The following is an 11,934-nucleotide window of genomic DNA, read 5'->3' as shown; positions in this document are numbered from 1 at the left end:
TCTTGAATTGGATTGGGAGAACGCTCTTCCATGGGCTGAGTGTGAAAGTTCTGTTCTCACACAATTTGGCGAGGTTCCAGAGGACAAATGACAACACTCCTCCCACATGACCTCCAGAAGACACATAAAAGCACACCTCCTTCTTTTTAGCCTCCACAGATAAGTTCAAATAGAAATGGGAAAATATAGATAAGAATGGCACAGAAAGCATCTAAGCAAAGAGACATTAACTCTTTCCTTCCAAAGAGCATGACAAGGCCAGATCCTTTCCTTCTCCCTCCAAGAGACAATATCTGATTAGTGGTTTTCAAATAAATAAAAAAACTAATTATAATCTCTCTTCTTGATTGGGGAAAAAGAACTCTTATCCAGGGAGACCACGTTCCTATGGTTTTCAAGCATGACTTCCAAATGCAGCGCTTTCTGTTCAGGATCCAGCTGAGACCATTCCTGCTCAGAGAAATACACAGCCACCTCCTCGAAGGACACCAGACCTTCCTGGACATGGAAAAAACAACAGAACAGGAGGATTCGCAAGATCTGTTCATCATCATCATTCATTTAGACAAGAGGATAGAAGGGGAACTCATCAAATTTGCAGACAAGACCAAATTGACAGGAATACCAACACTCCAGAAGATAAGCTCGAGATATAGAAGGATCGACAGATTGGGCTCCACTTAACAAAAGGAAATCAACAGTGAGAAATGTAAGCTTCTACATTTAGGAAAGAAAAACCAAATGCACTGGCATGGAATAGGTGATAACTGACTCAACAGCAGTAAGTGCAACAGGGATCTTGGAGTCCTAGTGGACAACCACTTAAATGAGAGTGCTATAGTTGTCAAAAAAACCCCCAACAGAATCTCCTAATTGAGGCGTAAATCAGAGGATTAGAAATTATTTTGTAGCCCAAAGTACCATGATTACCTGCTCAACACAGCCACTCCCTTTGGATTTTAATAATCTGCTTTATTTTTTAATACAATTTGCTTATATTTGAACTACAGGTTATAAATAAAGCTTTTTAAAAATGGTAACATGGCAATGTGATTATTTTTCATTAGCCTTGCTAATGAAAGAATCACCCCGCAAAAAGGGTCTCTAGCAGTTCCTTCCACTGTGATACGTTTATTCCTATTTCTTGAAGGACTTTTAAAAAATGCTTCCTGCAAAGTCAAAGTTGGAGGAGTACCTAGCAGAACAAGATAACCAGAGGAAGCTATGCTGGCTGACAGCAATTTGAATCTGCTATTCTGCTCTCCATGTTGTGGAAGAACACAAAAATAATCCAGGACAAAGAAGGGAGGAAAACAGAAGGATAGAGCACTCTGCACGCCCACTTCACTTCCTGAAGGGAGAATAAGAAATCTAGTATCTTTTCCCTTTCTTACTTGATTTTAAGGTACAACCGCTGTTTGAGCTCTGTCATAAAAACCAGAAAGCTTCATTCTTTGCTTCTCTGTAAGGAATAAATCATTTCAAAATGCATAATTAACAAAATAGGAGGAGGTATTCTAAAGGACAGAAGAGAGAGCGAAGGTTAGATGGATAATTGGAGGATCTTCCATTACCTCCTGAGGTGTCCTGACTTGGATCTTCCCAAGGGATCCTCCTGAAAAAAAGCTCCTGAGGGGGATTTGATGGGTTCTTCTTTCCCTCAGCATCTCTGATCTCCACAGTGCAGCACTTCAAAGAGGGGGAAGGAAAAAAGAACCCAAATTAATGGATGTCACATAACACAAAGTGGATTCTTATATTCGGAGCACAACTTCAAAGTCCCCAATATCCATCCAAGTGGCTGAGTGAGAAAACAATGGAACAATGTCCTACCAGAACTGGAGAATTGCCACATATTATGAACATGGAAGAAGTTTGGGAAGGAGGGCGAAGCATTCAAACACTTTCTCTCTTTATTCCCTTCTGAGCTCCCTAAAGTCTCCCACCTGCGGCTGGAGCTGCTCCTTTTGCTCCTCTGCTTGGCTCAGGAGGAAGCCTTCTGCCAGGGCCACCGCCTGGGAGCTGCTCTCTGCTCCACACTCCCGCACCCAGCCCTCCATCTCTGGGGGCAGGAGAGCCAGGAGCCGCTCCAGAACCACCAGGTCCAGCACCTGGGCTTTGCTGTGCTTTCCTGGCCTCAGCCATCGCCTGCAGAAGTCATGGAGTTGGCTGCAAAGTCCTCGGGGACCCTCAGACTCCCAGTATGGGATGGAGGTCCAGGGCGGAACTTCTGAAGGGAAGATGGTTCCCTCCTGCAGGACCTTCTGCCCGGTTCTGGTCCAGCTCTCCCCACAGCTCCCAGGCTGAAGAGCTGCGGGGCCTTTTCCGCTCCCCTCCTTGGCCAAAGGGGGTGTCTCCATCCTTCCTATCTCCAGCAGAGCAACTCCAAAGGGCTCCAGGGACTCTGCGGGATTTCCAGGGGCCTCTTCCTTCACGGGACGATTTCTGGGGCTGCAGAACGGATCCCTGCCGGTCCTTCTGCTCCCTCCCTCCTGGCTTGCAAAGGATGCTGAGGTTCCGGATCTGGGAGAGGGAGAAAAAAACACGCCCAGGATCAGAAAAGGGGATTTAGCCCCTTGACCCACTTCCCCCAATCTGCCCGCAGCACCAAGCGGCTCCTCCCAGCGCAGGGCTCAAGCCCACCCAGCAGGGCCGGGAAGGAGGCAGCTGGATAGGCCATCCCCCTCCCGCTTCTCCCACTCCGGAGACAGGATCGGGCCCTCGGGGAGCCCGGTGGGAATCCTGCATCCTCTTCCTCCTGCTCCTCCTTGCCCTGCTTCTCTCCTCTCCCGCTGTGCCTCCGCCAGGCCCCTCCTCTCCTCCCCTCCCTTCTCACAGAGAGGGCGGCTGGGGAGCATGGGACCCGGGAACAGGCCCCCTCACCCGGGGCACCTGTGGATGTCACCCGGCCAGGGTCTCCCGCAGCATATCCGCATTGAGGAGAGAGAATGCGGCGTCCTAGAGAGGCTGTCATTTCCTTCGCCCTCCAGTGGCCCAATGGGGAAGCGCCTGGAGTTCCCTTCTCTTTGCGGAGGGCTCCCCCAGGTGGACTTGGGCAAAGGGCCAGTAGGGTAGAAAGGGCGGAAAGAGGAACACATGAGAGGGGGAAGGGAGAGGGTAGGGATGACGGGCGTGGGAGTAGGGGGAAAAGCCCCTCTGTATGGCTCCCTGTCAGACAAAGGCTTCCACGTCTGTGCTTCTTTTCTCCCTTTTAGATGAACCCAAATGCCTCGAAGGAGGTTTTCGTCTTTCTTTTGTGCCATTTCTGGAGCAGCTTGATTATTTCTTATCTATAAAGTGCAATTCCACCTCCGTCTCTTTCATTAGGTCCCGTCTGTATTTATTTAGAGGAGAGAAGAGAGAAATCTTCTTTGTGGATATGTGAGATATTGGAAGATGCCACTATGTCTCCCCTTATCCTTCTTTTCCTTCCAGCAACCGTTTTTTAAAATATATTTTACGTTCCATCTTTGTTCCTCTTCTCTGCACTTTTTCTAGTCTCAAAATGTTAATTTGTTTATTATACAAAACACAAAGAAAAATAGAAACAGGAAATTAAGGGAAGGAGAAAGGGGGGAAAAGAAAGTCTGAGTTACAAGAGAACAAAGGGGAAAAAAGATGTTGACTTTTTAGCCCAGTGCAAGATTAAAAAAACAACAACATTCCAGCCTGACAATTCAATCTAATGGACAAAAGCAAGGTCATTTTGGATCTTTTTCTTTTGAACCCTGTAAATGTGAAAACATCCCATTTAATGGCTGGAGAAGGAAAGCGCACAAAGGTCCCAAACACCCCGTTGAGGCTGAGGGAGGGAGGGAGGGCTCCCGCCTGAGGGGATCTGCGCTCTGATTGGTTGCTGCGGGTGGAAAGGGGGCGTTTCCCTTTTCCGCGCTTTTTTTTCCTCTGGGCTCCTTGAGATTTACCTCAGGATGTTTCTGAGGAGAGGAATCGCCTTTTTCTCCCCTGAAGGGAAGCGGCGCCTCTCCCTGGTTTAGCCGAGGGATTTCCGGGGCTTCTCTTCAGATTGAGGGGGTGACTGTGGGTGACCTCCAACTTCTCCTCACTGTCTGTGGGGCTGCCCCTCCCCCCGTTATTATCCAACGCGGCCGGTCTTTCTACGGCACAATCTTCACATTTAGTGAACACATGTATGAAGCACCAATGGGAATTCTCCGTGCTTCAGCGTCATCAGTCTCCGGGCAGAGTCCTTTCTGGCTTCAGCTGGAGGAGGAGGGAGAGTTCAGCTCAGAGAGCGAAAGTGAAAGGGGAGGGGGATCCCTTCAGTCTTTGGGGGCTGCAGCTCAAGGGGACCCTCCCCTTTCTTTGCTCTCTTCACGATTCTCAGTTAGACTTTCCTCCGTGTGCATGGAGGGGTGGACTTGATGTCCATTCAGGTCTCAAACTCCCGCTCAGGAAGGGAATCTCTCCTTGGTCAGTTTCCTTGCCTTCTGGAGCTTTGGAGATAGGCAGGCAGGGAGGGATTAGGCCCCCTCCCCTCCCTCTTCCTTTCCCGCCATTCAGATCAACAACAGCCCTTCTTGAACCAAACACCGACCTTCCTTCTCTGTGTGTGTGTGAAGGCGCCCGAGAACTCCCCAATCAACCCCCAATTCCTCGCTGGCTGTAAGGCTGCGCCCCCACCCTTCTCATCCACTGCAGCCCCACTCCACGCCGGATTGGAAAAGTTGGGGGTAACCAAAGGTGGGGATTGAGGGGAGGGAGGAGCTGGGAGATCCCAGAAGGATCCGTCTAGATGTCCTCATTATTCCCCCTCCCCATTCCCCGTCCCCCCAGGAAAAGAGAAAGACGGAGGCATAAGATATTTCTCTTTATGTATGTTACATTTTGTTAGGGTGCCCTCTTGTCTGAAACGGTCTGAAGAGATTCCTGACTGAGGAGAGGTTGGACTAGATGACCTCCGAAGTCCCTTCCATTATTCTGTTCTATGATCTCTCCCCTACAAGGGGACTCTGGACGGCTTACAGGTTATGATTGGAAACAAAATATATCAAAATCTCATAATATATTTAAGTGTATATTATATATATAGTCCCCCCTCCCCCCTGCCTGCCGGTCGGTCCCCCTGGGAGGGAAAAGGGGACCAGTGGGGCGAAACCTCCGAGGGGATCCGGCCTGGAAGGGCTTCCAGGGAGGCGGTCGGAGTCCCCGTTTCTCCGGGGCGGCCCAAGGGCTCCTCCTGCCTCGGGCGGCGGGCGCAGAGAAGCGGCGGCTCCGTCCTGGGAGTCTCCCTGAGGCGAAAGGCCCGGAATCTCCTCCTCCTCCTCCCTCGGCTTCCTCGCCCGCTTCCCCTCCTCCGCGCCGGAGCCTCCCGGCATCCCTCCCTCCTTCCCCGCGGAGCCTTTCCGGGGGGCTCCTCAGGAGAGGCCGGGGGTCCCTGCCCTTCCGCTGGGAGGCCGAGGGAGGGAGAGCCCGAGAAGGGCGGCTGCGCGGAAGGAGGAGGAAGGAGGGACCGTCCTTTCCCCTCTGTGGGGGGCCTCCCTGCCCGCCTCCCCCGCAGGCCGCCTCCCCCGCCAGACCCGAGCTGGGCGTCCAAGCGAGGCTCCCGGTCCGCGTCTTCCCACCGCCCGGCCGTTTCTGAGGGGACTCCGGCGCCTTTCGAGGCCTCCTCCGATCTCTGCGCAGCCCTCAGGGCGGCGGTTCCTGAGGGAGGCGAGTTCGGATCCCCCCCGAGAGGCTTTTTCCCTAAAGGAAGGCGAGGAAGGCGGAGAAAGAGCCGCCTCCGAAGTCCTTGACAGGGAGCCGTGGAGAGGGGCCTTTCCCGCTACCCCCAAGCCCATCATCCCCGCCCCCTCCCACGCGCTCCTCTTTCCCGCCCTTTCTGCCCTCCCGGCCCTTTGCCCTAAATCCACGTCCAGGGAAGGGAACTCCAGGCGCTTCCCCATTGGGCCGAACTGGGGGGCGAACGTCACGGCTGCCTGAGGAGGAGGAGGAGGCGGTGAGCCTTGCCTCTCTAGGACGCCGCACTCGCTCTTCTCAACCCGAGGGCGCCGCAGGAGTCGAAGAGGCTGCGGGAGAGTCTGGTTGGGGGGACATCCAGACGTACCCCGGTTGGGGTGGGGATCCTTCCCGGGTCCAATATTCCCCAGCCGCCCTCTCCATATGAAGGGGACTGGAGGGAAGGAGAGGCCTGGTGGAAAGCTCAGCAGGAGAGGAGAGAAGCTGGGCGAGGAGGAGGAGGAGGAGGAGGAAGCAGGATTCGCACTGGACTCCCCAGGGCCCGATCCCATCTCCGGAGGCGGAGAGAAGGGGCGGTGGCCTCTCCAGCTGCCTCCTTCCCGGCCCTGCTGGGGGCGGTGGGGGGCTGGGCCACTTGGTGCTGTGAGCAGGTTGGGGGAAGGAGGTTCGAAGCTGAATCCCTCTTTCTGATCCTCGGGGGTCGTTTTTCTCTCCCTCCCAGATTCGGAGCCCTCAGCAGCCTTTGCAAGCCAGGATTTTCCTCTGTAGGGAAAGGAAGGAAGGGAGAGAGAGAGGGAAGGAGAGTGTGGAAGGACTGGCAGGGATCTGTCCTGCGGCCCCAGAAATGATGCCATGAAGGAAGAGGCCCCTGGAGACCCCCCAGAGTCCCTGGAGCCCTTTGGAGCTGCTCTGCCAGAGAGACGAAGGATGGAGACACCCCCTTTGGCCAAGGAGGGAAGTGGGAAAGGACCCGCAGCTCTTCAGCCTGGCAGCTGTGGGGAGAGCTGGACCAGACCCGGGCAGAAGGTCCTGCAGGAGGGAACCCTCCTCCCTTCAGAAGTTCCACCCTGGACCTCCATCCGATACCAGGAGGCTGAGGGTCCCCGAGGACTTTGCAGCCGACTCCATGACTTGTGCAGGCGATGGCTGAGGCCAGGAAAGCACAGCAAAGCCCAGGTGCTGGACCTGGTGGTTCTGGAGCGGCTCCTGGCTCTCCTGCCCCCAGAGATGGAGGGCTGGGTGCGGGAGTGTGGAGCAGAGAGCAGCTCCCAGGCGGTGGCCCTGGCAGAAGGCTTCCTCCTGAGCCAAGCAGAGGAGCAAAAGGAGCAGCTCCAGCCGCAGGTGGGAGACTTTAGGGAGCTCAGAAGGGAATAAAGAGAGAAAGTGTTTGAATGCTTCGCCCTCCTTCCCAAACTTCTTCCATGTTCATAATATGTGGCAATTCTCCAGTTCTGGTAGGACATTGTTCCATTGTTTTCTCACTCAGCCACTTGGATGGATATTGGGGACTTTGAAGTTGTGCTCCGAATATAAGAATCCACTTTGTGTTATGTGACATCCATTAATTTGGGTTCTTTTTTCCTTCCCCCTCTTTGAAGTGCTGCACTGTGGAGATCAGAGATGCTGAGGGAAAGAAGAACCCATCAAATCCCCCTCAGGAGCTTTTTTTCAGGAGGATCCCTTGGGAAGATCCAAGTCAGGACACCTCAGGAGGTAATGGAAGATCCTCCGATTCCCCATCTGTCTTACCTTCGCTCTTCCTTCTCGTCTATAGAATACCTCCTATTTTGTTAATTATGCATTTTGAAATTATTTGTTCCTTACAGAGAAACAAAGAATGAAGCTTTCTGGTTTTTATGATGGAGATCAAACAGCGGTTGAACCTCCAAATCAAGCAAGAAAGGGAAAAGATACTAGATTTCTATTCTCCCTTCAAGAAGTGAAGCGGGTGTGCAGAGTGCTCTGTTCTTCTGTTTCCCCCCCTTGTTTGGCCTGGATTATTTTTGCGTTCTTCCACAACATAGCAGGTTCAAGTTGCTGTTGGCCAGCATAGCTTCCTCTGTTATCTTGTTCTGCTAAGTTCTCCTCCATCTTGTAGTTTACAAGAAGCAATTTTTAAAAACTCCTTGAAGAAGTAGGAATAAACAGTGGCAGGAACTGCTAGAGACCCAAACTTTTTTTGGTAATTCTTTGACTCGCAATTCTGCAACGCTAATGAAAAATAAATACATTGCCACATTACCATTTTTAAAAACTCTTTAAAAATGGGGTCTGCACAAAACCATATGGGCTGCTGCATTTTGCCCCAACTGGAGCCTCCAGATGCTTTTCAAGGGCAGCCCCATGTGGAGCACATTGCAATAGTCAAGACAGGAAGTGACTAGGGCATGAGTGACTCTGAGTAAGGACCATTGGTCCATGAAAGGGCTAACTGAAGCACAACCTGAAGTTGTGCAAAGGCCCTCCTAGCCACAACTGCCACCTGCTCTTTGAGCAGGAGTTGTGAGTTCAAGAAACCCCCTAGATTACACACAGGGTCTGTTTAGGGTAGTGTCACCCCATCCAAGACTAAAGGTGACAATTAATCTGAGCCAATGAACCCCAAACCCAGAGTCACTTGGTCTTGCAAGTGTTTAGTTTCAACCCATTGCTCCCCATCCAGCCCCTAACAGCCTCCAGGCACTGCGAGAGGGAGGACAAGGCATCACAACTCACTGCTGCCCCAAGACATACAGCTGAGTATGATCAGCATATTGGTGAATCCTGAGTCCATGGTGACGGATGATCTCACCTAGTGGCTTCATATAAATGTGGAACAGGAGCGGAGATAGTACCATTCCCTGCAGACCCCGTAAAGCAGTGGGTGAGGGCTGGATCTCTCCCCTCCTATCAACACTGACTGAGAGCAGCCACAGAGGAAGGAAGTGAACCAAGATAGCACAAAGCCTCCCATTCCCATCCCCCGAAGCCGCCCAGGAGAATCCCATGTTCTGTGGTAATGAAATTACTTTACTGAAAGGTACTGAAGGTTTTGCAGAATCAATAAACTTGATAAAACTTCCCCAAATATTTCTTCATTGAAAGCAATTTTCAGATTTGCCAATTTTCTCACCTAAAATTAGGACTTGTGTGAACCACAGCCATTTAATTTAGTGCACATCTTTGCTTTGGGAACAATGGAATAGAATAACAGAGATGGTAGGGATCTTGGAGGTCTTCTAGTCCAACCCCCTGCTCAGACAGGAAGCCCTATAACATTTCAGATAAATGGCTGTCCAGTTTCTTCATAAACACCTCCAGTGTTGGAGCACCCACAATTCCTGGAGGGAAGTCATTCCACTGATTGTTTTCCCTGCCAGGAAATTTCTCTTCGGTTGCAGGTTGGTTCTCTCCTTGAAGAGTTTCTATCTGTTGCTTCTTGGAACACTGCTATCATGTCTCCCCTAATCCTTCTTTTCATGAAATTAGACATCCCCAATTCCAGGAACCGTTCTTAGCCTCTGGTCCAACTAATAATTTTTCTTGTTCTTCTCTGCACTCTTTCTAGAGTCTTAAGATCTTTTTTACATCTGACAATCAAAATTGAATGCAATATTCCAAGTGTGGTCTTCCCTAGGCATTATAAAGTGGTACTAACACTTCATGTCATCTTGATTCTATCCCTCTTAATGCAGCCTATGATTCTGTTGGGGGGTTTGGGGGCAACTGAAGCATAGTGCTGACTCATGTTTAAGTGGTTGTCCACTAGGACTCCAAGATCCCTGTTGCACTTACTACTCTGGAGCCAGATATCACCTATTCTATGCCAGTCCATTTGTTTTTTTCTTTCCTAAATATAGAACCTTATATTTCTCAGTGTTGATTTCATTTTGTTAGACGGGGCCCAATCTGTCGATCCTTCTATATCTCAAGGTTATCTTCTAGAGTGTTGGTATTCCTGTCAATTTCGTCTTGTCTGCAAATTTGATGAGTTCCCCTTCTATCCTCTTGTCTAAATCAATGATGAAGGTGAACAGATCTTGCGAATCCTCCTGTTTCGTTCTTTTTTCCATGTGCAGGAGGGTCTTGTGTCCTTTGAGGAGGTGGCTGTGTATTTCTCTGAGGAGGAATGGTCTCAGCTGGATACTGACCAGAAAGTATTGCATTCGGAAGTCATGCTTGAAAACCATAGGAACGTAGTCTCTCTGGGTAAGAGTTCTTAGTCCCAAATCTGAGAGTTCAAGAAGAGAGATTATAGTTAGTTTTTTATTTAAAAAAACACTGTCAGATATTGTCTCCTGGGAGGGAGAAGGAAAGGATCTGGCCTTGTCGTGCTCCATGGAAGGAAAGAGTCAATGTCTCTTTGCTTAGATGCTTTCTGTGCCATTTCTTATCTGTATATTTCCATTTCTATTTGAACTTATCTGTGGAGGCTGAAAAGAACGAGGTGTGCTTTAATGTGTCCTCTCGAGGTCATGTGAGAGGAGTGTGTTGTCATTTGTCCTCTGGAACTTCCCCAAATTGTGTGAGGACAGAACTTTCACACTCAGCCCATAGAAGAGCATTCTCCCAATCCAATTCAAGAACAAAGGCCTCATGTAGTGTGACTCAGAGCATCCTAGGGTACAAGTAATCCTCAAGTTATGACAGTTCACTTAGCGACCATTCCAAGTTATGACCAGCTCTCCTCCAGTATTTGAGACCCAGTCCCCTCTTTCTTTTCAAAGACTTTTTACCTGGATCTTATGAAGTCCTCAGTTCTTCAAAGAACACAGGCCTAAAGTACTGCAGTGTGAGATCACACCAGATTAGTAGCCTGAGATCTTGCACTATTGGTCTTGTGTACTTTAGGCCTCCATTCTCTGAGAACCGAGGCCTGTACCAAAGAGCCCTTGCAAGCCGGTGAGACTTTGGGGCAGTGAAATAGCCATTCTTGAAGCATCCCAACCTTTCCAGTCTCAGCACAAAGAGCATTTACAAGGCAATGGAATGCTTCAACAAGGAATTTATCTCCAAAGTCTCATCGCTGGGATCGAGGAACAGGCCGAGCCAGGTCCTGCCCACCAGACAGACGCCTTGGAGCAGCTGCTCCAAGATACACCCAGGAAGAAGGAGCTTGTTTCAAAATTGTTTCATTTCTCACAGGTCTCTGCAGAAATTAAGCCACCCTAATAAAACTTAACTTTTCTCCTAATTCCTCCTTGGATGTTTCCCCTGAATATTCCTTAACTCAAAACTGACTCTGAGTGAGATTTGTATATATAGAGTTAAATGTAAGAAAAGAGATGTTTTCTAGATATTTTCAAAGCTTTCATGACTCCTGAATATAGAAATCATCATGTCTATATCACACCACTGTAAGCTTGCAAACATAGAACCTAATGGAATTTCACAGAAATTCAGAAGGAAATTCACTTGACTTTCTACACTTTGATCTTTTTCTCTAACCTTGTTATCATTTTAATTTCTTTGAAGGTAATAATGGACAGCAAAATCAAAATTCCTCTGAACTGTTCCAAGTGATCAGTGCTAAAGATGGAACGGAGAAGTTAGGAATTCAAATGGAATTCGAAAGCCATGAGACAAACCAGTCAAAGAATTGGAATCAGGAAAGCTCATCTTCCACTGATGCACCAATACAACACTTTATTGTGCAACAAAAGAAAATAAGGAAAAAATATACTAGAAAAAGTGTGAAGCTAATGAAAGCTGAAGTAGAAATAAATGAACACTATTTAACCCAAAACAAAACAGAAGATGCCAGAAGAAGACACAACAGACAAAGTTACAACGGGACATTCATTCCTTCTATTGGGAACAACTTTCTTACATCTCAAAAAGCAATTGACACAAAAGAGAAGCCTTATAAATGTTTGGAATGTTTTAGAACAAGCAGGGAATTTACTTCCCATGAAAGGATCCACACAAGGGAGAAGCTGTATAAATGCATGGAGTGCAGAAAGACCTTTACTTGGAGCAGTGGACTTAGAAACCACAAAAAGATCCATGCAGGGGAGAAGCCATATAAATGCAAGGAGTGTGGAAACCCCAAATCCACTATCTCAGAAAATTAGAATATTACATGCAATCAACAAAACAAGAATTGTACATAGAACAATATTGGACCTCTGAAAAATATAATCTGAAAAATATAAATATAACAACACAGAATACACAAAGATTGAAAATAGGTTAAACACAATAATACAACACAGCAATTTAACCTCCTCTGTCACCACAGAATCCACTACAGGCTTG

At 48.9% G+C, this 11,934-nt stretch overlaps 2 protein-coding genes across 2 annotated transcripts in view; one reads left to right on the top strand and one right to left on the bottom strand.

Moving 5' to 3' along the window:
- Positions 1-370: 370 nt before the first annotated feature.
- Positions 371-2,487, bottom strand: LOC113452874 (zinc finger protein 287-like). Its single transcript, XM_026724368.2, has 4 exons — positions 1,947-2,487; positions 1,575-1,689; positions 1,395-1,462; positions 371-498 (listed from the first exon to the last, which is right to left on the bottom strand). The coding sequence occupies exons 1-3, from the start codon at positions 2,358-2,360 to the stop codon at positions 1,401-1,403; spliced, it is 591 nt and encodes a 196-aa protein (XP_026580153.2). The 5' UTR covers positions 2,361-2,487; the 3' UTR covers positions 371-498; positions 1,395-1,400.
- A 4,010-nt stretch (positions 2,488-6,497) lies between these two features.
- LOC113452873 (zinc finger protein 202-like) overlaps positions 6,498-11,934 on the top strand; it is a gene marked incomplete at its 3' end in the record, with an annotated part of 33,567 nt that continues 28,130 nt past the window's right edge. The window contains exons 1-4 of the mRNA XM_087919205.1: positions 6,498-7,038; positions 7,296-7,410; positions 7,524-7,645; positions 9,756-9,885. Coding sequence (XP_087775331.1) covers positions 6,550-7,038; positions 7,296-7,410; positions 7,524-7,645; positions 9,756-9,885 — 856 coding nt within the window. The remainder of the gene's footprint in view (positions 7,039-7,295; positions 7,411-7,523; positions 7,646-9,755; positions 9,886-11,934) is intronic.

This window comes from Pseudonaja textilis, unplaced genomic scaffold, assembly GCF_049901715.1.
Source record: "Pseudonaja textilis isolate UNSWEBS1 unplaced genomic scaffold, rPseTex1.2 PTEXSCF55, whole genome shotgun sequence".
NCBI classification, from domain to species: Eukaryota; Metazoa; Chordata; class Lepidosauria; order Squamata; family Elapidae; genus Pseudonaja; species Pseudonaja textilis.
The sequence above is the reverse complement of the archived record's forward strand: the minus strand, read 5'-3'. Positions and strand labels throughout refer to the sequence as shown.